The sequence below is a fragment of the Phyllostomus hastatus genome, unplaced genomic scaffold (genome assembly GCF_019186645.2).
Source record: "Phyllostomus hastatus isolate PE091 unplaced genomic scaffold, TTU_PhHast_1.1 phas_contig_137, whole genome shotgun sequence".
In the NCBI taxonomy this organism is placed as follows: Eukaryota; Metazoa; Chordata; class Mammalia; order Chiroptera; family Phyllostomidae; genus Phyllostomus; species Phyllostomus hastatus.
Genome location: NW_025333583.1, coordinates 1,974,593 through 2,000,564, shown reverse-complemented (window position 1 = coordinate 2,000,564; position 25,972 = coordinate 1,974,593). Strand labels below are relative to the sequence as shown.

Below are 25,972 nucleotides of genomic sequence, written 5' to 3'. Positions count from 1 at the left end.
TTAAAAGTCAACTATCTCGTGAAGCTCAATGTTTCTAGTAAGTATGCAAATGAGAAAGGCTTGAGATTGTTTTCTGGATACTGGAACAAATAATCACAAGGAAGAAGCCATTTGTCATGTGTCCTGGGTCACTCCATCCTCCTCCTCCTTTGAGACCCGGATGGGGAAGCAGGAGAAAGTCAGGGAGGCAAAAGCTGGTGAGGCTCCTGTGGGGGTGGGGCCTTGGAGATCAGAGCCTCTGGGGTGATGGCCCTTTGACTTACTGTGAAAGAAAAGTCACTGGAGGAGCCAGGAGTGGCATGACCAGATTCATGTCCTAACAGAGTCCCCCACCCCCACACTGTGCTACAAATAGACTCCAGTGGAGCAAGGCTGGAAGCCCTAGTGATAAAGGGAATGTCAGCCATGGTCTTGGGAGAAACTGTTAAATTCTGCCCAGTCACGCAGCACATAATAATGTGTCAGTAAACAAGAGACCACAGTTGTGACGGTAGTCCCAGGCAGGGGGCAAGTCCGAGCAAGCAGACCTACACCCTTTTCTGTTTCTCCCGAGACGAGTGTGCTCTAGCTGTTTCTAGCCCCAAATTTCTGTCATTTCTTTGTGAACTTTGATGCCGTTGGTATTTCAGAGTCATCCTATGTACAGAACATTTAAGTTATTTCTCCATAAGGTGTTTTTATGTAAACTTCACAAAACCCTACAGCTTGCAAAGCAAAACTGTGTTTTAATACAAAAACACCTTTCTCTTTTAAAAAAACCAAACTCTATCCTTTCTTCTGTGTTTGTTCCTTTTCATTGTAAATGCATATTGACTTATTCATACATATTGCCAAAAAATGTAAAAAACAGAATGGTTGCATATAAAAATTTAAAATCTCCAGCTCCTTATTCTTTAGTGTTATTTCCTATGAGGTTAAAACATTTCTTAAAAATTAGTATTTTAATTTGGGGATGGGTCATTCAGATGGTGCAAACATGCAAAACCCATAAAAAGGTGACATTACCCCATAGGTCCCATTACCCCACAACAGGTGATCATTAGGATTGGTTTTGTTTGTCCTCCCAGAAACGTCGTATGTGCATCTAAGCCGATACGTATTTTTCACCTTTTACACAAATGATGAGTCATTACACCTATTAGTATTTTGACAGTTGACTTCTGCCCACTTAATGATATAATTTAGAGCCCTTTATCGCTATGTAAAGATCTTCCTCATTTTTTATGTAGCTAATATTATTATAAGTAAATATATCAGTATACCATAATACATTTTCCCTGTCCCCATTTAATAAAATTTAAATAGTCTTCAACCCTTTATTCTTAGAAACAATAATTCAATGAAAAACCTTTTCTACAAGTCACTTACCAGGTATGCAAGTTTATTGGTAGTGTGTGTTCCTATCAGAGGACTCTATGCATGGAAATACAGAAAGATAAACATATTTATAATTTTGAGACTACCAAATTCTCCTTTGTAGTGGTGAAACTAAGTTACACTCCCCTCAACCATCTTCGAGATTACCTGTCGACTCATTCCCAGAGAGTAAATGTATTGTCACCCTCTTGGATTAGTTTCTAGTATGACATTGAACAGGATATCTCACTGTTGTTTTAATATACATTTCTTGTATGAGTTAATTTTAGCATCTTTTACGTGTCTGAGCCATTTGCATTTCCCTTTCTCTGAATTCCCTGTTCACACCTTTTGCCTGTTTTTCTATGAAGTTGTTGATCTTTTTCTTCTTAATCTGTATTTGTTCATTTTAAATTCAGGAAAGGAGCTTTGATGAGTTGCAGTAATTTCCCTAGATTACCTTTTTTGTTGTTGCTGCTTTGCTTAGAGTGTTTTTTACTTCCATGCATAAGTTTAGTTGTTTGACTTCTAGGATTTATTTTAGAAAGGTTTGTAGTTATAAATTCTTATACATTTTCCTTCTGTCCTTTGTAGTTTCATTTTTTATAGCTGCAGATTGATACATATACAATTACATATTGATAGTTATTCTAGCACTCTTGGGCCCTAGTTTTTCCTTTAAAACCAAAATTAAATTGTTCTAATCTTATTAAATATTCCATTTTTTCTTCCTCTTGTATGAAATTCTATCTTTATTAGAGTCTAAAATATCAAATAAATTAAAGACTAATTCAGAATTTTCTCCTGTTTTATTAGATTGTCTCTTCATGCTCCTGACCATGTCACTGTGACTAAGAGTCGAGAGTAGGATTTTATTCTCTGCAAATAATTTATCTTATTTTTCTATTAAAAAAACACATTTTCTTGGTTCTTAATTTTTCCAAATAAAATCTAGAATCACCCTTACTATTTCTGGAAAAAAGAAACATGTATTTTTTCACTGGAATTAGATTTAATGTCTAAATTATTTAGGAAGCCTGATGGCTTCATATATATATTTTCCTAACCAAGAACAAGGTAGTTTTTTTTCCATATGCCTGGGTGTTATTTCATACTCTTTATAAGTATTTTCAGGCATATTCATATATGTCTTCCACATTTATTAAATCATTAAATAGATTAAATTTATTTTAGCCATATATGGGGTCTTTCACTAAATGATTGTTATATCACAAAAGCTGTTGTTTTCTGTATACTTACTTTCTATACCACTATCTCAGTTTTTAGTTGAGTCTCTTGGGTATATACTTGTAGCCTCTGGAATAGTAATAGTTTTCCTCCTTTCCAATTTTTACTGTCATTTTTTTGCTTGTCTAATTGTGTTGGCTAATCTCTCCAGTACAATAAGTTAAGTGAGAAGGATAATAGTGGTCATCCCTTTCTTGCTTTTGATATAAGTAGGATTGTCATTAGTTTTCTCCACTGAGTGTGTGTTGACTTTGGAGCTGGGTTTTCAGTCCAGTGATTGGATTTGGGGATTTGGAGAAAAGTATATTTGGAACACAAACCTTGAATCAGCAGTCTTTATTCCCAGTGGCACAGTGCTCAGTGTATCCTCTGCTGAAGTTTCAAAGGGCAGATAAGCTTGGACAATTTTCAACACAACTCATCAGAAAATTAGAAAGATTCTTTAATATTTCTGTACACATTATTTTATTTAGTACAATCTCTGCCACTTAAAAATTAGGTGCCCACCCCCAATCAGTATGTTCTTATTTATGAATACTTGTAGAAACCTCTGGAATTTCTGTTCAAGTTTTCTGTTTTAGACAGACATTACACTGATATAGCAATAAAATACCTATCTGGGTCCTAACAGGAAGAAAGCACATTGTCTCTTGTTGAGCCACTAGGAATTGAGATGAATGTCATTCTGGGGACACACAGGAGTGTCTGGAATTATCGCTGAGGTAGTTTCAACAATAAAGCTCAGCAAAGCTCAAAGTAAAAAATTATCATAAAAAATCCAATTGTGATATTATCACATAAAAGCTTGTTCATAATGCTAAGTTATCAAGATCGGAGAGGAGTCCTTAGAAACGGGACCAAACTTTGTAATTCTCTTAGAGAACTGTTATACAGAAACACTCTTAATGGAAGAAAAAGGAAAATGACTCATGTGACCAAAAATGTTCCACGTGCTGCCTGTTTTGGTAGGATGAAACACGTGTCTAAGCCAGGAAGCAGGGTCCGTGCTGTTGGCACTTCTGCGCACAGATGGGGAACATCAGCTCCAGGACGGTGGTCTCTTTCCATGCCATTGTCCTGTCCTTGCAAGTGCTCGGAACAGAATTTTTCAGTCACCGCCATCCACCGGGGTCCCAACGTGGGCTGTTTAATTGAGATTCGTGGGTCCTGTCAACTGCATCTAGTTCAGCTGCCCATAAAGATATCTGGTCTGAAGCTGGGATTTTGTTGTGGTTTTGAAAAAGTTCATCGGAATCCAGACTTGTGATGAGTGTCAATTTATGGCACTCAACGACATTGTGACCAGCACGGTTCTGGCTCAGAGGCTGTAGTCATTAACATAAGATTAGATGGCATCCCTGGGGCCCTCTGGGTGTGGCTCTTGTGCACTCTGACTTAGGGGAGAGCTCTGCGCTTCCCTTCGGCATTTGACTGAGTAGATAGTGTATATGCTTCTAATGAGGAAAATCCCAGCAATGACGGCAAAATAACTCCCGTAAACCAAAAACTGTGGAAAAACAAATAGAATTAGATACACGTAATAGCTGACCATCTTTGCGATTGATTATTCATAGTGATGCCATTGATTTGCTTGGATTAGGGAACAACTGAGACCTGGGACCTTAATATGGGATATTCAGGTTTGCACAGTACTTTCTTCTGCCAACTTGGAAGAACCAGGTATGAAAGCGTTAGCCATACAGTAACTAAGAGTGCGGGCTCTGGAGCCAGGGTGGCTTGGTTCATGGTTTAGCTCACCTTGCCAATGGTGGAAAAGTACGAACTCCCACTGACCTATGCACCTGCGTTTGTAGGATGGTACAGTGCTATGTGCAATGTCTCCAGTAACAAATCTCAGACATTGAGGATACTTTTTACCTATCTTATACCCCCCTTTTTCAGATCCTCATATAAAATGTGAGGTTGAGCTACTTTTAAGCCCCTCAGGAGCACGGGGAACAGGGAACAGAGGTCTGCAGCCAGGTGAGCCTCCTGGTTAAACCTCAGTAAGCCTCGGAACCAGATGGTGGGAGGAAGAAGAGGCATCTGGGGACACAATGACGTGTTACCTGACGATGTTTTAGGAGCCAAAGATAAATGCTGACTTACTGCGATTATTGCTCGAAACTACTTGGTGTGTTATACTGGTAACTGAGGAGTTTCTTGTTTTAAAATTTGCCTAGCCAAGGAATTTGAGAAATTTAAGCATTTAGGCAGTGGTAAGGGTATAGGATCCTTTGAGAGGACCTCGTTCCTCTCCATTCCCACCGAGTATGAAGAGCAGTTTTGCAGCTTACCTGAATGCTGACTGGCAGGTTGAGCCCTCTCGGGTCCACTACGATCACAGTTACAAGGGTCTGAATCACCAGGGCAAGGAAGGTGTTGATTCCGAACACCAGGGCATATCGTTCCACACTCAGGTTGACGGCAATCTGAAATCTGTCATTAAACATTAAGTATGTTTTTCACAAGAGTAGACATGGGATTCTTATCTTTAAAAGACAAAAAATAAAATAAAATAAATGCAGCCTGCCGGATGGGAAGGAGATTGAGGGGATGAATGAAAAGGGGAAGGAATTAAAATGTACAAGGTGCCAGTTATAGAAAGTCACAGGAAGTACAGAATAGAGGATTTAGTCAATTATATTGCAATAATTATATATGAGTGTCCGATGAGTGCTTGACTTAGGGGTCATTACTTTGTAAGTTATATGAATGTCTAGTCACTGTGTTGTATTCCTGAAACTGGTATAATATTGTGGGTCAACTATAACTGGAAAAAAAAAGACAAAAGAGTGTCTTTATTGTTTTGCATTTAAACCAATATTTATTATTATTATTTATTATTTAATTTTATTTTTCAAACACAGTTTGCATTCAATACCACCCTGCACCAGTTTCAGACGTACAGCACAGGTGCAGGAAAACCCTGCACGCTACAGAGTGGTGCCCCTGCTCCTCCAAGGACCCCCCACCCCAGACCCAGTTTTGACATTACTGGCTGTGTTCCCCAGGCTGCAATCCACATCTCTGTGTCTATTCTGCAGCCGCCACTTTGTCCTGCTTCATCCCTCCTCCTTCTTCCTGCAGCCCTCAGCCCCTTCCTCTCCGACAGCCGTCAGTCCGTTCTCTGTGTCTGTGAGTCTGCTTCTACTCGGTTTATTTAGTTCATTAAATCTCACATGTAAGTGAAATCATGTGGTATTTGTCTTTGTCTGACTGGCTTATTTCTTGTTAACAGCAATTCTCAATGAAATCTCCTCCAGTGCAGATAAACAGACAGGGCAAAGAAAGGGAGTTTTAAAATAGATAAAGGCTTAATTAAATGAGTTATAGGAAAGATACCAAATTCCTCCTATCCAAACTAATACTTCCAGAAATTAAGCCTAAATGTTCTAAGCTCTCATAACTTTGGATATTGGACGTAATATGATCTTAGTGTTTTATAGTGGATTTTTATAAAAATGCATGCAACACCAAATCTGAGGAATTTTTTAGAGTTATTCATTTTATTGTCAATTTTTTGTTTTGAAAGTGTCAAAATTTGGTGTGAATTATTCTTTTTTTTAAAGATTTTATTTATTTATTTCTTTATTTATGTATTTATTTATTTATTTATAGAGAGGGAAGGGAGGGAGAGAGGGAGAGAGAGAGAGAGAGAGAGAGTGAGAGAGAAACATCAATGTGTGGTTGCTGGGGGTCATGGCCTGTAACCCAGGCATGTACCCTGACTGGGAATCAAACCTGCGACACTTTGGTTCACAGCCCACGCTCAATCCACTGAGCTACGCCAGCCATGTGAATTATTCTTTGGAAGAGCCAGACCATGACTGGTTGTAGAGTTGAGTCTGTAATTAATTTTTAATAAATAATAGATTTTGAAATCTTAAAACACTTCTGAAAGACTGAAAAATGTGTTACTTAGAGTTCTCCCTTGGAATGCAGGTAAAGGCTTTGTCTTCTGAATATTCTTACAATGAAAAGAAATAATACAATGCCACCTTAACCAAATGCTCACATTAAAAAAAGAAATTCAAGACACATGAGTTGGAATCATTAAATGACACATTTCAGTGAAAAAAAATAAACTTGTTAACAAGTTTCATCTCTGCCATTTCACAGTCTTTCCCCAGGGTGCTCATAATTCTGTGCCCTGTCAATTACTTATCAAACATTTTTCACAAATGAAAAAACAAAACCTGATACAGTTTTTGTCTTTACTTTGTTTATGTGATTTTAAATGCAAATGTTTCTTCTTTTTTTTTGGTTACCACTAAAGTACATCTCCTACACAGTCAGCTTTCCTTGTGCTGAGATGTAGAACCAAATGTTTCTAACTGTTCTTTAAAAAAATGATCCCTGGAATCTAGTTGCTAATAATCTTTGCACCTGCATTTTTTGATGTCTGACTTTTTATAACTTGCTAAGATTATTTTGTTTCGGAAACATGCTTGGAATTACTCGAGCAACCACGTGAAATCAGGGCTGAAACTTAAACTGAATCATTCACAGTCCGATTCCATCCCACGTTGCTATGGCAAATTGCTTGGAATAAAAAAATCACAACCTGACCATGTATCATTGCTCTTGGTTGATGAACTGACAGAAATTTCTTTCTTTTTTCTTTTGAGAATTTTTATAAGAGTTTACTGGAGCCAAATGATGGCATATGCCTGGGAGCAAGATCTCACATTCACCAAAGAGTAACTTTTGTTTTTTTGCACCTTCTTTCTTGCATCTGAAAGGTAAGAGGGAAACTAAGGCTGTGGGAGGAAGCGAGGCCAGGACTGGACTGCAGGGCAGTTCACAAGATCACGTGCTTCCTTGAAGGAGGTTACCCTCATTTCATCTAGGTGAACACACCTAGATGCCCAGAAACAACGGACAGGGCTTGCTGAGGCAGAGAGACACCTTGTCCTAGAAAGTGTGTGCCCGGGGTATTACCACCCACTGAGACCTGCCCAGTGAGGAACTTCCTTCCTTGATGACTATTCTTAGTAATATTCAGATGGCAAATAGTGAAATAAAAAGATGGCTTAAGTGTGTCTAATTTAATATGAAGTAGTCAACATTTAAAATTGCAATTAATTAAAATCCCCCTGAGGTTCTCTGAGGTACTGGAAGCTTATAGAAGAGAGAGCAGGGTTTAGTTCTAGGAGTGGACACAGATGGCTGGTAATACTTACACTGCTATGGTGATAAGAAGCATGTAGCTGGACTTGAATATCAAGTAGCCAGCATAGCATGCCCAGATGCTGGTTGTGTAGTGCATGAGAAATAGGGAGCCGGCATTGACCACGGAGAAGACCGCCAGGGCCAGCTCTCCCAGAAGGTCCCAGTTGACTTTCACATAACCCACTGCGAAGGCAGCCACGGCCCCTGACAAAGAAACAACACAGAAGATCAACCACGTTGGCCTTGCACGTGGGAAATATCAGCGCGCGCTTTTGGAAACGCAGGTCCTGGGTAATTCTAAAAGATGAATACACGTATATTGCTTTCACAGTTTATGAAAATAGTGTGATCCACTTCAGTGAGGGTTTATCCTTTTCTCCACCATGTTTTCCTTTGGCTTCTCTCTTACTTCCTATTCTTTGACTCATTTAGTTGCCACACTTTTTATTAGTGTCGTCTCTGTGCCACACACTGTACCAGCCAGAGGGCTGGGAAGGTTCCTGACCACGGCGGAGTGGGGAGAAATGAGACCTGAACCCATTCATTCAATACAACATGGGGGGAGTAAGGGTAGGAGAGGATGAAATAGTTGCTCTGGAGGTACTCCCAGCCCATCTGTATTTGCCTTTATCATTTTTTATAGTAAGTGTTTTTTAAAGATTTTATTTACTTATTTTTAGAGAGGGGAAGGGAAGAAGAAAGAGAGGGAGAAATGCGTGGCTTGTGCGCCCCCCACTGGGGCCCTGGCCTGTAACCCAGGCCTGTGCCCTGACTAGGAACTGAACTGGCGACCCTTTGGTTTGCAGGCCGGCACTCAATCCACGGAGCCACACCCACCAGGGCTATAGTTAAGTTTTTTTTTTTCAATGATGAGTAACAGATGTGTTGCACTGGGGAGTAAGTCTTCGTCTTTATTATTATTTATATACTTATATTTTATTATGCTTACATGTTATTTATATTAATCTTATTTATACAATGGTTGAATTATAATTATTATAAATAACGTAAGTCTTTATTAATCTTAATCTTAATTCTAGTGTCCATCTTAACATCTTCAAATCTGGCCTAATTTGCTTGTGGTTTTGAGTGAACCGCTTTCTACTGATTTGCAGAGCTTAAGAGGTCAAATAATTGACTGTAGTTAGGTATTTATGTTTCAAACTACTGACGTGTGGTTAGTGAACTTCGTCACATTTGATCTGAGAAAGAGCGACTCCTGCAAAGGAAACAGAAAGCCGTTCTTCCCCTTAGACTTCGGACGCGGGAGGAAGGACCTCGGAGCCGCATGCTGGCACAGCGCGGGTTCCCAGGAGTTCCTCTCAAGTCTCCCAGAGGGGGGGCAACAATAAACAGGTGCCGCATGAGTTTTCTGAAACTTTTTGTGAGCGAGGGTGTGGACATCTCCCACTTCCTACAAAATAGCTTCAAAGTCTTACTTGACATTCAAGTTTCCACTCACCAGATTACAAATATTTACTGTAGAGCCAAGTTCAAAGGCAGATTTCCCACTGATCTCAGAATCCTGACTCTCACGTCTCTCCCGCTCCTTACTGAAATCTCATCAGAAAGCGACTTTCGAACATTTTTGGTGTACAGACTGGAATCTCTAAAGGTGGGTGCTATGTAAACCAAATTCTTTAGTAAGCAAAACTCTTCCAGGGATAATTTAGAAGCCTTAACAGTTTAGCTCATTTTCTAAAGTAAGAAAAACTCCTACTTATATTCAAGATGTGTACTTGCCTTTTGGCATTAAAAACAATTCTAGAAGAACAGAGAGCATTGTTAGGACTTTTCCTGATGCTGAAATGAAATCTTAGGAATGTGGCCACAATTCAATTGTTTGGTGCTCAATCCTGAGCTCCCGAGCTACCTGTTGCAACCGTAACACATAAAACAGAATTGTCATGTTCCCCGTTTCTTCTCCCAGCACCTTCCATTTCTATGAAGGTTAATGTGCCCTCTGAACAGAGCTATTTTACTACCAGGGGAAGTTTAGCAAATGGGAAAACGAACTTAATGGGGGTGTCCCATCAAAGGAAGAGTAATCAATGCACACTTACCTCCGAAGGTTGCAATAGCTTCTACTGCCCCATTATAGACGGAAGAATTTTGGGACGGTGCCTTATAGTCCCACAGGATTTGAACATAGTTCACAACCTGGTTAAAACCTGCTGTGGAAAGAGCCCACCACAGGGACCAGTAAAAAAGACGGTTGGAGGAGTAGCACTCCTTCAGATCTTGGAACCACTGCACAAAAACTCTCACAGCGACATTGTCCGGCTTTGGGCCACTCAGCAGCCCACCATCCCAGTTCCCCGAAGAGGCGGCTATTTCCGGAGCGGGTTTCTCCTCATTGCAGTGGGGTGCTTTGTCCCCACGTGGCTCGTCTGACACGGCATTCGTGCTTGATGGCTTCTGGACGTCTTTGCTGGCTTTTGCATGGAAAAACATGCTTTTCCTGGGCATTGGTAGAAAAAGTGAGGACAGGAAAGCCACAGAGACAGAGGCCAAGGATATGACATTGAGGTAGAAGTACGATAAGTTGACCAGGGACACCAAGACTTGGGCCAGCACTGAGCCCGCCGTGTAGGCCACCAGCGTGATGGCCCTGCAGTAGCCGCTCACTCTCTGGTAGTGCTCTGGGCTGACCATGCTGTAGATGTAGGCATAGTAGGCCACCTCGGTGGCGGTGACCATCCCGTAGAAGAACTCCACGACCTGCATGACTTGCACTCCTTGGCCGAACAGGAGCAGCAGCCAGGTAATGATGTAGCTGATCCCCTGGAGGACGATGACTGGCTTGTAGCGGACGAAATCCGTGAGGATGAACACAGGGAGCAGCAGCACCAGGTAAGAGTATGTCCACACGGGAAAGATCTCATTGGTTATCTGTGAAGGTGGAACACGAGTCGTGGGGCCACGGGAGCACCGGGAAGTGAGAAGAGCACCTTTCTCAGCTACGTGCACACTAAGGTACATGTCGCTGGTGCAATACCAAAGTTTGCATCCAGTCCGATAGGAGGGGTATTCTTCAGATTATGGAAAACAACTTTAGAAAAGGGATTGTCAAGAAAGCCACTAGGAAAACAGAGATCCCCTTGCCCTGCAAAAATAATCATATACTTATGTGCATCCCAGCAGGAGAATATATGTACAACCTGAACTATATTGTGTTCAGATAATGTACACAGTTGAGCAAATCAGTTAAAACTTGCTAAACACACTTCTGTTTTTTTCAGGCTCTTAGACAAATACCACGCTCTTTCTGTTCAAGGATTAACATTAGATAAAGAGGCTACAATGCTGAAACAATCTGACAAGCTTTATCTTCATTTGACTTATCACTATGTCAAAAATGTCAGCCCTTCCCAAGTCTGGATAAATATATACATGAAGCTCAAAGAGTAAATAACCTTGCAGGATTATGGAGTGGGAAATAGTAATGCCTTTAATATCCTTCCTGGTCACATTTTCTGGGCTCTCTAACCCTCTTTCTTCCAATTCTACTGATTTGTTTCAGTTCTGGCCTCCATTTAGTATGGGCTAGCTGTATCATGGATTTAGTCAGAAATGCAGGGACCTCAAGGTTCATTCACAGAGAGGAAGGATTGAAGAAACTGTTGACTTTTGGATCATGATGGGTGCAGGTCATACCAGCCTTTGCTCTATCCCTTTTCCTATCCCTGCAGAAGGGTTTAAATGCCAATGTTGATGGAAAGTTCAGTTATTAGACAGGCTAATCACTGAATCAGGGGGGCAACTGAGCTGTGCTTTGGAGGATGGATACATTAACTAGTCCCTAGTGGTCGCAGAAGCAGACCCTAGGAGATTCACTGGCTGATTCTGAACCCGTGTCTGTCATTTCTTTTGCCTTAATCATGGCATGCTTCCATCTGGGGATCTTTGGAACACAGTTGCCCCTAAGTGATTTTACACCACAGCATAAGTTCACCTCTCTGTCCTTGCCACCTTGTCACCAAGGAAACCAGCATCAATTCATCTTCCCAGTGAAACCACAGCCTCTGCAATGTTTTCTTAGCTCTGGCTGGAGACTTTAAATCTAGCCTAGGGCAATTCTCCACTTGGGCCATTTTCTGTTGCACTTGTTATGTATATAAAAAAAGAAGTAGATCATTTAAGTAAGAGAATTTGGTTTTCTGGGGCAGATAATGCTGGTAGATCGTTTTTTTCAAAACTGAGTGTCGTAAAGAAAGGCAACAATTCTTTATCAGAGTCTCCTTATCCGCCAGCAGCCTGGAAATGTACTAGGACTGGATGTAGTGCCTGGCAGGGATTTTATTTCAGGATTAGTCTAACAGACTCGATGGAGAATCCGGTATCACAGAATTGACAGAGACTTGAAAGGTTCTTAGGTGGTAAGACCAATGCCAGAACTCTAAAAAAGTTAAAATATTTGTTACACCTGTAATGTATTTTGGTTTCCCATTTTTTTTTGTAAGTCTTGGGGGGAAGGAGTAGTTTGAATGGTTCTATTCAAATAGCAGCTACCACGAGGATGGGATTCATTGAAGTCAGTGTGTTAATCGTATTTCAAGTTGCATTAAGCCGTGTCTCTGCTCTTGCTCAAGTCCTACAAAATTAAACCGCATTAAGACATGTGTGGGTACTCACTTACCTCTGCGCTGGTCAGGTTTTTATCTGGTCCAGATAAATATGGGATAAGGAAGGGTTCCGAGGGTCTCATCATGGAGAAAAACCCAAATAGGCAGAGGATAGTAGTGGGGTAAATCCAGGAACGGCTTGGCGAAATTTGGAAACAAGCCATGGCTAAGGGAATGGAAACAAAGCCAACATTAATTGATGTTTGCTCTTTTTGCCATCTTGGGAGTAATGAAAACTGAGGATATCTAAATGGTTTTGGATGGAAGTTTCATCCATCTGCAGCTGAAATGGAAAGCTGTGCTCTCGAATATTCCATAGGTGAGCCAGTCAAACGGTCCATTGTCAATGAACTTCTTGTTCATTATGGCTGGGGTAGAGTCTCACTTCAGTGTTCTCCATCACAAACGTGGGACTGAGGAGCTACTAATGGAGGGTGAACAACGGGCCAATGAATGTTTGAAAGTAAGTAAGACATTGGCTGGTGGGTTATTTGTGTACTTGTGGGAGGCAAGGGACTTGTAGGAGATCAAACCCAAAAGGACATGGATGGAGTTGAGTAGGCACTCTATTATTTGCCCACCCTATTTTGCACTGTGACCCTGAAATCTTTAACACACGGAGTGGCACGTATTCGTTTACACATGTATCTCTCCTTCAGACTGCCCCTTGCCTAGCATTACACTCGACATATAACAGACATCCAGAATATTTTTGTTAGATGTCTTCAATCTCTTGCAAATTTATAATTGTTCAGTTAAAAAAATTGAACTGGAAAATGATCAGACTTGCCATCTTTTCTATATTGCACCCCTCCCCCGCTGCCCCCCACCACCACACCCCTTTCCCATACTGGTGCTAACTCTACATTGGGAGAGGAAGTCATCATTTCTTAGACTGTATTTCATTTTTATTTACGACTGGGCCCATTTCCTCTGTTAGTCTACAGTTTCTCACTCAGGGGGGCAGGTAGCTAATTGATAATTCATACTTTTACCCTAACCCAGAAATAAAGTTGTGGAAATTCAAACATCAGACAAAACACTCGGTGGAGGACCCACCACTGCATAGAGACCCCCACTTTATGGTGGTTATATTTGAAAACACTTTGCTTTTTCACGTGGATGACGTACACAGGAAAATTCACTCCTTAATATTTTAGATCACGCTATGTAAAGCTTACCCAGTTTTAGTGCCTGTGGGAAAGTGCTCTGAGATAATTCACAAGAAGCTATGGAAGAGGGTAGAGGGAGATTAATGGTAATGGAGAAAATCCAATAAAAATTTAAAACAAGAAGAAGAAACTAACCTGTCATGAGTCCAATGCTTTTCTGCATATTATCTCATTAAATACTCATAATAACTGTAAAACATATATCACTTTCCTAAATTCCCAGGTGAGTGTATGGGAGATCCGAGACATCCAACCAATGGCTGCAAACTGCATGGTCAAGAGTTGAATTCAGCTCTTCCTGCCTCCCACTGGGGTCCTTTGGACTGCTCCTCTCCGCCTCATTCTGGTGGCCCTTCTTCCTCAGCTGCCGGAACTAACCTAACGGCAGTCATCCCCACAGCGAGGGAAGAAGGCGTTCCTAGGAACACACTCACACTAATGACTATGGCTTAATACACAGGGCTCCCCGGGGAAACTGCAGTTTGAAGGTGGGCCAGACAGAAGGAAGATGAGGCTCATTTCAGGAACGTCAGTCACCTGGGTGGAATTGCAGGTGTCCAGGGGGAGAAACTTGGCTAAGGGCCATGAAGGTAGGGAGGGGCTGCTGGGTCACACTGCAGTTGCCGCCCACCCTACTCTTTCGCAAGGTGGTCTCAGGAAGCTGCGTAGTTCCTCTGGGTAGTTAAGTAAGGTAGACACTGCTGTCATCGAGGTCAATGAAACCCTTGATGAGACAATGCTGAGACCGTGGAAATCATAATTTGGAATCAAATGACAGCAACTGTGAGCAATGCTGACAAAGGGGAAAATTTTGCCAAGAACATCTGGGGTTGGCCGCCCTCCACCGCCTCCCTCGGACAAGAATGCACGGAATGTGCCTTCTCCCGGCAATGCTGCTGGCCTTGCCGAGGCCTCTCTCGCTGTGAGTGGTATTCGAGTAGAAAAGATTGCCCTAGGAAGGCAATCTGTGTGTTGGCCATCTTTCACAGGGGGGTCTTAATGGGGTGGCATCTGGGGCTCTACATCTAGAAAGTTCATCTATGCTGACGATGGATTTTTCACTCACTGCAAGCCACCACCTTCTCCGTGCATCTCAGAGACCTAGGACTATGCCCACGTTCCCTGGGCTGCTAGCAGTCCCCGGGATTATCAAATTCTCCATCCCTTCACTGTTCTAATGCTGTTTCCAGCTGGACTTCGTTGGGAAGGTCAAGCAGAAGAGTGAATTCTGCTTCTGCTTCACTCGAGGATAAGCAGGAGGGCAGGGCTTTCTGTTTGTTTGGATCCCTGCTCTGTCCCTAGTGTCTAGAAGAGCACCCAACACATAGTAGGTCTTGTGAAAAGAAAGGGAAGGAAGTCAAAGGTCACTCCTGAGGACCAGTGAAGCTCTGTCTGGGTTTCCTAAGTGCACTTCCTGGCTGCACCAGGTCAAGGCCAGGGCAGTCCTCCACCCTACTAGTGCCTCGCAGCTCGGCTGAACGGGATAACAATGCTAGTGGCATGTGCAGGCTTGTGTAAGCAAGGCGCACCCAGGCACCTGGAAAGAACGTGGCGTCACGCAGGGCACGGGTTTGCTGCTCAAACCCAGGTCGTTTCTCTTCCCATTGCTCTCCTCATGTCGGAGGACTCAACGGTGGCTCTAGCCGAATGGGCAGAAAATGAGGGGGGCGGTGTCTGACTTAGCTGCAAACAGCTGAGAAGTCTCTGGGGGGCTCATCACTGGGCCCTAGAAGCCTGGGCTTCCTTCCCTCAGCCCCTTCCCCATGGAAATACATACGTTCTCCAAAGCTTGCTTTTCTGCCAGAGAAAATGAGAAAAGGCGTCTCATCAAACCTTAGCAGGAGTCCTTAATCCAGAAGGCCTGGGCAGAGCAGCGGGAGTGTCCTGGGGCTCCCAGACCCCTTCAGAGATGATGCGTCTCCTGGAGGCCGTTCTTCTGCCCACAGAGCCAGAGCCACAGCCACAGTCACTGCCCGGTGGGACTCTCTGGGACTCTCAGCTCCTAATGTCGGGCTCTTGTTTCACCTCCTTCCTTTCCTACTCACTCTGAGTCCCGTGCTCCAGCACTTGCCTCATCGCAGAACCCGTTCCAAACCTGGCCAGTCAACCAAGACTGCGTGAGCCTGACCTGCACGTCAGAATCACCTGGTAAACATGTGGGTTCCTGGGCTCCATCCCTGAATGGGATTCAGCAGGTACAAGAGGCCCTGGAATCTGCATTTATATACCCTGAGTGATTCTGATGCAGGAGGACCAAGGACCACCGTCCCTCATCCATCCACTAGGCTGGTTGGCCCAAAGCGAGACTTTGGCTCCATGCCACAGCCTTGGACCTTGGCAGGGTGGTAGGAGAAGTGGATGCAAATCATCCAGGGAGCGTTTTCAAAGCTACACAAAGAACCTGCAACCCTGAAATTCCTTCCTGGACCTCTGGGCCATGGAGAGAGCGGGAAAGGTAACAAACCCTCAGGTGATCCTGACATCAACCCCTTCACAGGCACATGTCACTGCCTGTTTGTGACTGTCCCATCCAATGTAAACTGCTTGCCCAACACGGGCCCTGAATGCTTGTGGTTAGCATTGAATAAAATCCCACAGTCGGGATCTGACAGTTTGCATAGCACACAGATGAGTAAAATCCTCCAGCCCAGCATGACCTTTCACCCCACCCCTCCTGAAGGCTGTGACCTTTTTCCTTACATAAAGCTTGCAACTTACACAGGTCAAATGATAACAACCTGCCAGCTGCTGTTTACTTCATTCCTGCTTGACACCAAGCAGTGCGCTAGCTGCTTTGTCTGTCTCTCATCTTTAGAGCAATCCTAATTCTATGTATATGTAATGTACGCAAGTATATAATTGCATGTTTCACATCATATAATATATAATTATATTTATATACATTATACTATCATTTATTATATAATTATATATAAAATGTTTCCACTACTTCAGGCTGGGGAGCCAAGCCTCTTCAAAGCTCATGACCACTCAGCTAAGAAAGGTTCAAGTTGAGCTCAAGGTCGGGGCAGTGTTTGGCAAGTTCACTTCTTCCCTCTACCCTGATGGGTAGACGCCTCCTACCTCTGTGGCACCGCATGCCCGCCACCTCAACATTTTCCTCGCCTCATTTCTCTGCCATCTGCCCCAAAGGCCATGTCCACGTGGGCTCTGGGTTTCCGGGCGGACAACCTGGGAACTGTCCCACTCAGTGTCTCACCTGCTGGAGAAGTCTGGGGCCAGTGGGCTCAGAATGTTGGGAACTACCAGCCCCACCTCTGATTTTGATCTCATCAGTGGGGGATGCCCCTCTTTTACGTCATCACGACGAAGACTGTGATGATAAAATTGCTTATAGAATCTCTTCCCGTAATCTTTACCTTTGGAAACAATTTTAAATGTTTCTTTGGCAATTTTGCGAGGTGACAGAAGAGGTGGCCTTGTCCTTGTTTTTTAGGCAGGGAAACTGAAGGCCAATGGCAGTGAGATCTGTGTCCTTTCCACATTTATCCGACCTCAGGGCCTCACCTTGGGCTCAGGTTTCCTGATTCCAAGTTCAGTCGTGTTTCCTCTCGTGAGAAGTTGAGATGGCCTGGCTACAGCCGCAGAATTCTGGTCCCAGTTTATTCCAGGGTGCTGCTTTTCAGAGGGTGGCAGTCAAAATATAATTTGGTGAATTGCACACAGGATTTTAATAAAACGCTGCAGAAAAAAAATTAAATACCGAGTGCACTTCAGAGTTTAGCTGTTTGTTTTTTTCTCTGAAACGTTTGTTTGGGTTATCAATATACAAATACCCATTTATGACACGCTGTCCGTTGTATGCGCCTCGCCGTGGCACAAGGACGCTGAGTGAGAAGCCACATCCCTGACCATGGACGGTGCCCTCCACCAGCACGTCTCTTATCGTCACTGGAGAACACGCGTTCTGGCTGGTTGGGGCGCAGCCCTCACAGCAGAGCACCGTTCTGAAGCACACCGCTGTTTTGCAACTGGCCCATTTATCACTCCACTTTGACCTCATAGTAGAACCCTCCTCCTTCAAAGAGAACGCTGCACTTGCCTTCACGTCACTGAATTTAACTTGAGGGCATAAATGGGCTCGATTTCCTTTCTTTTAGAGCAAGATGTTTCCCTTTCCCCTTTTTCGCTTTCCAAAGGAGATAATTTTTAATTATTTTTTAACAGTTGCTCCTGTGGCAATAATCCTCATAAATTACTCATATGCTCCGCCAGGACTTAAAAAAAAAGGTACAAGAACATTATCTGGACAGTGAGTGAAAAGATAAGAGAAAAGGACATTCTCGAGGTGAAGTCAGCCAATCAGGCTATCATGACTTCACATCTACAGTAAAGATGCCGGAAGTCACAAGAGAGGCTGAATGAATCACCTGCTTTTCCCAGCAGAGATTTAGCGCCCCCTTGGGTGGGATGGGACGTGCGGGAAGCTCTCGCTAGCAGCGGCAGGTGGAGTAGGCCAGCGCTGAGATCAGCCCTGAGTTCACTCGGGGAGCAGGGCGGCCCCAGGAGTGAACCACAGCCTCCCTGCTCCACCTGCCTAGCAGGCCAGACAGCACCTGCTGCAGGCTCAGTTGCACCATCTGCATATCTGCACAGGTGCAGTGCATCGCGTGAGCCCTGGGGATGAATGGCCGTGTGTACCTTTGGGGTTTCCAGACGGCTTGTGTGACACTTTCAATGCAACACCTTTGCATTAGAAGTGATCTAACTTCTCACAGCAAAGACCTTCCCCAAGGCAATGAATATTGATTTGATCAGAAGCAAAAAAAAAAAAAGAAATGTTGCAAAAACTTGGATGAATATAAAAAACATTATGTGGCTTCTGGTCAAGATGGTGACGTGGGCAGACATGGCTTGCCTCTTTGATAGGGGCTTAAGACTTGGGAAAATTTAGCTTAAGGTAAATAGTCATAAATCTAGCAAGTAACGTGTATGTTAAGTTTTTGTTTCAGTAACTACAGATAAGGCCCATCCTAGTGCCTGAGAATAAGCAGCTGACCTCCTGGAGACATCTGTACCAGGAAGAAGCAAGTGACCACCCTTCCCCCCTTGGAGGCAACTGTTGAATTTCAAAGGCTCTCGCTGACACCTTGTTTGCCCTCCCCCTACCCCTTACAAAAGATCTGGCTGGGAAAGAAAGAGTAAGATGGTTTGTTAGGGTATGAACCCGCCATCTTCTCGGGTCGCCGGCCACCTGAATAAAGCACCTATAAAAGATTCAATCACTGTCATTGCTTATTGGATTTGGTAGTGACAGGCAGCCCGAACGCCGGTGTCTTTTCTGGTTACATCTTCACACAACCACATCAAAATTACAACTAAAATATAGAACAACCATTGCTCAGGAATGTCAGAAATTAAGTCGAATGGGAAGTCTGACAACTACAGAATTGAAGAAACCATATTCATCCAGATTGATAGGAGGGGCATGGATGTGGAACGGGCTGGCCCCGCATCCACAGGGACAAACATTCAGGCGGGATACCTTAGGAGAATGGAGTCCCAGACCCACAGGAGGCCCCCCAGTCCAGGATTCCAGTGCTAGGATGCTAAGTTCCCACAACTGCTGGCTGCGAAAACCAGTGGGGATTGAGTCAGTGGAGGAGGCTGCTGGAGCCCTAAGCAGTTCCTGTTGGGGAACCCACACACGGACTCACCTACTCAGACTCATAGCCTCTGAGCTCCAGCACCGGGGTGGCAACTTGCAAGGCACCAGAGATACACAGGGAGAGACTGAAGTGTCTGGCATCAGGGTGAGCAGAGGCCATGATACCCATTGTTGAGCCCTCCCCCAACAGAATCGGTAGGCTGGTGCCATATCTGAGACTCCATCAACCTGGCTAACACTGTGTGACCCACCTTGGAGATCCACAGAAGCTCTACCCCACCCAACTTATGGGCCCACCTAAGCTGCTTTTCCATAACAATGACTGGTCTTGGCTCCTAAATCCTAGCAAACAAGCAATGGCTGGCTTCAGTGAGCCCTCGCTGCACCAGATTAGAGGCATAGCTTGACTTCACCTGGAAATCTCCAAGCTCAGCACAAGTAGCAGCTATTTCAGATTGCTGCACAGCTCAGACAGGGCACCATTGGCATACATAGAAATAGGTTGAGGCTGACCTTGGCCTCCACCACCTGGGGAAACCCCAGGGCCAATGCACCCAGTGGGCAGCTACAGACCATGTCAGAGCACCACTACCCAGCCCCTGCACAGCTGATCCTCCAAGGAGGATGGAGGTTGGTGGTAATAGGTCATATCCAATCCTTGCAGCTGACTGGCCTGGGTAAATCCCTCCCATTGATCTGCCAGCAGCAACCAAGTCTCAACTATGAGAGAAGGGTGTACTCAGCCCACACAAAGGGAACACCTCGAGTACTCAGCTTGGGTGACAGAGGAGGCTGTGTCACTGGAAACTACAGGACACCTACTATATTAGGCCACACTACCAAGATACGGAGTCAAAGCAGCTCTACCTAATACATAGAAACAAACACAGGGGGGCTGCCAAAATGAGGAGACAAAGAAACATGGCCCAAATGAAAGAACACATCGAAACTCCAGAAAAAGAGCTAAACAAAGTGGAGATAAGCAATCTATCAGATACAGGGCTCAAAACACTGGTTATAAAGATGCTCAAGGAACTTAGTGAGGACCTCAGCAGCACAAAAAAGACCCAGTCAGAAATGAAGGATACACTAATTGAAATAAAGGACAATTTACAGGGAAACAACAGTACAGTGGATGAAGCTGAGAATCAAATCAATGATTTGGAACATGAGGAACCAAAAAATCAGAACAAGAAGGAAGAAGAATCCAAAAAAATGAGGATAGTGTAAATAGCCTCTGGGACAACTTTAAGAGTCCCAACACTCACACCATAAGGTGCCAGAAGAAGAAAAGAGCAAGAAATTGGAAATCTATCTGAAAAAAATAGTTAAAGAAAACCTCCCTAATTTGGTGAAGAAAATGGACATGCAAGTCCAGGAAGCACAGAGAGTCCCAATTATGATGGATGCAAAGAGGCCCACTCCAAAGCTTAAAGATAAAGAAAGACTCTGAAAAGGAAAAGAAAAGAAATTAGTTACCAGGGGATTGCCAGATGGGAAGGGGGTGGGGAGAATGGATGAAGAGGTGAGGGGATTAAGAAGTACAAACAGGTAGTTACAGAATAGTCTTGGGGATGTAAAGTACAGTATAGGAAATAGAGTAGCCAAAGAACTTATACGCATGACCCGTAGATTTGAACAATGGTGGGGGGATTGCCTGAGGGAGTAGGGGTGCTGGGGGGAGGGGGGCAAAGGGGGAAATATCAGGATAACTGTAATTGCATAATCAATAAAATATAATTTTAAAAAGCAAATAAAAAACATCATGCTGTGCCAAAGAATCCAGACACAAACTTGTATGATTCCATGAGTGGGGGGGGTGGGGGGAGAAAGAAAAAAATATATATATAAAGCAGAACTGCCTAGAACAAGCAGAACTAATCTATGGTGATAAAAATTCGATCAGTGGGTGCCTGGGGTGGGAAATAGGGGGAGATTGTCTAAAATAAACCATGAAGGAGTTTTCTGCAGTGGTGAAAATGCTGTGTATCTCGATTGTGGAAGTGGTTAGAAACTTACATACTTTAAGAAAAAGATTCTCACCCAAGGATATGTTTACCAATTTTAGAGAGAGAGAGAGAGAGACACTGATCAGCTGCCTCCCTCACGTGCCCTGACCTGGAACTGAAACCGCAACCCAGGTGTGTGCCTTGACTGGGGATCGAACCCACAACTTCTTGGTGCATGGGATGACTGTCCAACCAACTGAGCTACCTGGCCGGGGCCAAAGTTACATACTTTTGTAAAAACTTATTTACTGAACATATAATGCACATCTTATTACATATCCATTATAGTTCAATAAAGATGATTTGAAATAAGGAACGAATCACTGATCCATGAAACAAAAACAAATGAATCTCGAACATTCTTCTGCATAAAAAGAATCCAGACACCAAAAGGACGGGAACATCCTGTAAGATTCCACGGTTGATGGAAATCAGAACAGTGACCTCTGAGGTGGGGGTGCATGGGGACTGACTGGAAAGGGACACAGGGGATTTTCAGGAGTGATGAAACACCCCGTATCTTCATGGCACATAATGACATAGGCGTATATAATTATAGACACCCAGACTGACAATGTATAGTTTATATTGTATGTAAATGATACCTCAATTAAAAAAAAATCCATCCTCTCCCCTCCCTTTCCCTTCAAAACATTTTACTCTGTAGGACTCCCCTACTGCCCTGGATTTTTTCTATTCTATTTAATCTGAAAACAAAAGAGCATCTTTGAAATTGGGTCTGTCCTAGAAAATTTAGAATGGAAACAGTGCTCTTCAATCAAAGTGAGGACAGGCAAAAAAAAAAAAAAATCTTTGTAAAGCTGGCTATATACAACATTTTTCAAAATAGATCAAATTAGAGTTACCTGTTCCTTCTGTGGCTTGAGCTTATTCCTTTCTAGAACTAAGTCCAGTTTCCTGTCTTCAGTCCCGTCTTCCGCTCCTTCCTGTGGCCACTCACTGGAGTCTCGAGTCCTCCGCCTTAGGACTGGGCTGGCACAGGACGATGGCTTTACCCAGCAAAGCTCACCGCCTTCCCGTGGCTGTGTTCACTGGAACCACCCTCTCCCGCGGTCGCCCCCTTTGGCACCTCATTAAACGAAACAGACAACCAGATCCAGATTTTTCGGAAACACAGACAATGAGGAAGGTAGACATATCAGAAACATTTCCCCCTGAGTGTTCGTGATAAAATAATCGAATTGAGTTTCTCTAGAATTTTGTATTAAGTGACTTAGAGTCTCAGAAAACCGCAAAGTAGCCCTATCACCCACTCATCATCCTTTATGTACCCCCCAAAACAGAACAACACCCCAGTATCATGCCTTCCTCATGGGAATGAAGCAGTCCATACAACTTCAAAGCATGCGAATTAGGTCCAGATATTCAACGTGCCAGCCTGAATTGTTGTTTTTGGTCAAACCCAGCAATTTTCAAAACCGGTGTGCTGCAAGAATTTATAAAACAGGCAATACCTGACTATTTAGTCAGGGGTGCTGACCTCTTTTCCTTAGATTGTCAAATTTAAAAAAAATGACAACAGCCAACACAACAATAGCTGTCTGGTGTGAATCAATCAAAATGATACCTATTTTTTGGTCAGATCCGCAAAAGATATATTTTTTGGTGTGCTGCAGAATATTAAAAATTATAATGGTTTGTGTGATACCAGGTGACACTGGCTGAAAACAGCTGGTCAAAGCCACCGAAGGAGTAGATGCAGGTGACCTTCAAAATATGTACACGCTCCGGGTTCCATCCATCGTCTGTGTCACCATCCTTTTTCACTTGCATGACACGTTTGCTGATAAATTAATCGTCCCCTCCCAGCCTGTTTATTCTCTGTATGTCTCCGGTGACACCGACCGAGTCTCAGGTGTGCTAGGGGACACGTGCCTAGCAAAACTATAAAACGGGCAGACAACCCAGCTAGAAAGCCACCCCACAGCACCTAACCCTGAATGTGGCATGGGTAACTGGTCCAGTGCATGTGGCGAGGTGGAAGGTAGGGAAAATCTGTCCTTCAAGGGAAAAACTAGGCACTGTTTGAGCTATTGTACACCTTTGCAAATTGCAGGAACTGACAGCAACTCGAGATCACTCCTGTCTAGAGCCATGCAAACCAGTTCCGTCCAGTGAAGCAACTGCCCTCTTGCCTTAGCCCACGTGGACAACCAAATTCGCCTGCATTTCAGAGTTCCTGATCTAGAAATGTACCCATTCTTTGGATTCTCCTTTGATCTGGTTGGACCATCCTTACCAGTTTTCTCATTAATGAGTTAATACATCCTTGAATACGTGTTCGTTTTTATATGTGTATGAGAGGCACGACTTTCTCCTTTTCCAGAAATTATCTTCTCGTGTTTGTTACCACCATTCACAGTGCCTCCAACCTATCCAAGTAACCTCCAATTTATTCATCTCATCGTAAATCACTTGCTAGTGGTTGTTAAATTACCAAAGCAGCTTTGACAGTGTGACATCTCACTGTGGACCTTCCCAGACTTAGGCTTATTGTTTTTTTTTTCTCTCCAGACTTGGGTTTTCTGTGGACAATGGGGCCCAATGGAAAGAGCATGAGTTAGGGGTTTGAAGTTGATGTTCCTCCTGCCCCACTGCTGTTTGTGGCAGGGACTCCACCTCTCCCAGCCTGTCCGTAAGTGTGAATAATTGCACCCACCTCACAAGGCTGTCTCGGGGCCGCTCTATCTGGTCCTGGGCTCAGCTCAGCTTCCTTCCGCCTCTGCCCTGGAAGTCCAAACGGTAGATTTAACCCGGATGAACACAGCTGGGCACTCACAGGTCACAGACAGTGATTTCAGAAAGGTAAATAATTCACAGGACATAATCTCCCCTAAACTGATAAGGCGCCACAGGCCAAATACATTTACCTCTGAATATTTATGCTTGAAACGCATTCACCGTTCCCAAACTTGAATCACTCTTGCTGGTCTATGACAGTACTGACGGGACGAAAGTAGTTGTGTCCATTTCAGCTACTCCTAAGACAGGCCGAAGGAAAACACATCGGAATTTAGCAGTGTTTTGCTCTATTTAAAACAGGTAGCATAATGAAAACACACCTTTGGCCCTAGGAGACCCTAATGCGCTCAGATACCGGCAGGAGTGTTTTCAGAAAACATCGTCTCTTTCACCCTTTTCACACGGTACAAGCTGAAACCTTTTGCATAAAGACAGCAGCGACACTGGCTTGACCAATTGTTGCTGTGCGTGTTATTTGATGAATTAAGTATCCTTCCCCGGATGGCTGTGCTTTCTTTCAGCTTCAGTTAAAGGGGTTCTCAGATGAGTCCTGGATCTCTCAACTCCCAAGACCCCTCTCTTTTCCCCCATGGGGCCTAGGCGACAGTTTCAGGTGGGGATCTGGACTTCTGTGCTGAGGCTTCTCTTCAGCGGAGGGACAGGCTGGCCCTTCGCCAGCATCCGAGATGCCATTAACCTGCTTTTCCACCTGGCTGAGAGTTAGAAGTCCTGGCACACCTACCTACCTGGGCGAGTCTGTGCCCGTGAGCTGTGGTTGGAGGAGATCCAGGGCCGTAGCGGGAGGAGGCTCGCGAGCGTATCCAGTCCCAAACACGCGCTGCAGCAGCGCGGGGACCTGCCTCACCTGCGCTCCCCAGTCTGGGGAAGGGGGAGTGCTGCGGCCCAGAGATGATGCATCTCTTCAATTCATTCACCTTCCCAAGGAGCCACTCTTACCTATGGAAGGCGGTTTCGGCTCGCAAATCGCTCACATCTCTGGATGATCAGCTGCGGGAGACCACGACCTTCAGCCATCCCTCTAGTGTAGCCAGGCGCTGAAGGTAGGGGTGGAGCCAGGACAGAGCCCCGAAGCCCCGCCCAACGTATCGTATTGGCCAGTTACGGGCGTCCAGAGGTTTAAACTGGAGGCGGAAACTCTCAGACCGTGGGCAAACACCAACTTCAGACCTTAAAGCAAGGGGCAATTTAAAGGAATATACTGATAACCAGTGTCAATGCAATAAAACAGGGCGGCCTGAGTGCAGGGTCGATCTTTTATAAATATTACCTTTGCTATACACTCATTTATTTCTCCCCCAAACTTACGAGTGAGGTTCAGCCCTGATCCTCATTCTGCACATGAAGAAACTGAGACAGAAAGAGGAAAACCTAATAAATAGAAGAGGCAGGGATCATTCTTGTTTTTATCTGGGCACCCTGGCTCCAGCGCCAATGTTTATGATCACTGTATTTTTTCTTTAAAGGGGATGGGGTGGGGTGGTTTTCTGGCATGTTGAGAATTTTCTAATACAAATAGTTCATATGTTAAACACTTTTTATTAAACAGAGGTTTAAAAAGCATTGTAACGTCCTCATTGGTTAAAGTGGAATTGAAAAATTTGTTTAGCTGTTGGTGGGAATGGAAAACCCTCCCCCAAGAAAAACACTGCTTGGTTTCTGAGGGCTGCCCGTGGGAATGAAGCTGATCAAAATTACCCGCGTTGTCTTGGGTCGCTGTCCTGGTGGTTTTGATTTTCTGCGGTCACCCTCCTATGATTTGCGGAAATCCTCCTGTACATGACCGTGATGCACTTCGGGGTCGGAAATGCCCTGTTCCTAGTGGGACAGATGCCCTTGTGAATTTCATGTCCCCCCCAGAGTTTACCACACTGTGACATTTTCTTGAAGGTTGAGGATGTCATGGTTTCTTCACACCTTTCACCAAGAGACGACCTCAGTTTGGATCTTGAGGAGTTTACTTCTGTGTTTCTTTGA

At 44.0% G+C, this 25,972-nt stretch overlaps 1 protein-coding gene across 7 annotated transcripts; it reads right to left on the bottom strand.

Moving 5' to 3' along the window:
• Window positions 1-3,050: 3,050 nt before the first annotated feature.
• SLC19A3 (solute carrier family 19 member 3) lies at window positions 3,051-25,065 on the bottom strand. Of its 7 annotated transcripts, none has more exons than XM_045855628.1 (10): window positions 24,935-25,065; window positions 24,106-24,216; window positions 23,895-23,962; window positions 22,081-22,304; window positions 17,105-17,278; window positions 12,419-12,570; window positions 9,843-10,671; window positions 7,791-7,983; window positions 4,902-5,043; window positions 3,051-4,111 (listed from the first exon to the last, which is right to left on the bottom strand). In XM_045855628.1, the coding sequence occupies exons 6-10, from the start codon at window positions 12,566-12,568 to the stop codon at window positions 3,950-3,952; spliced, it is 1,476 nt and encodes a 491-aa protein (XP_045711584.1). In that variant the 5' UTR covers window positions 12,569-12,570; window positions 17,105-17,278; window positions 22,081-22,304; window positions 23,895-23,962; window positions 24,106-24,216; window positions 24,935-25,065; the 3' UTR covers window positions 3,051-3,949. The 7 variants fall into 7 exon arrangements, with proteins under 7 accessions (XP_045711584.1, XP_045711575.1, XP_045711603.1 ...); XM_045855619.1 differs by having other exon boundaries at window positions 24,724-25,026; XM_045855647.1 differs by having other exon boundaries at window positions 17,105-17,212; window positions 24,724-25,026.
• Window positions 25,066-25,972: the final 907 nt, after the last annotated feature.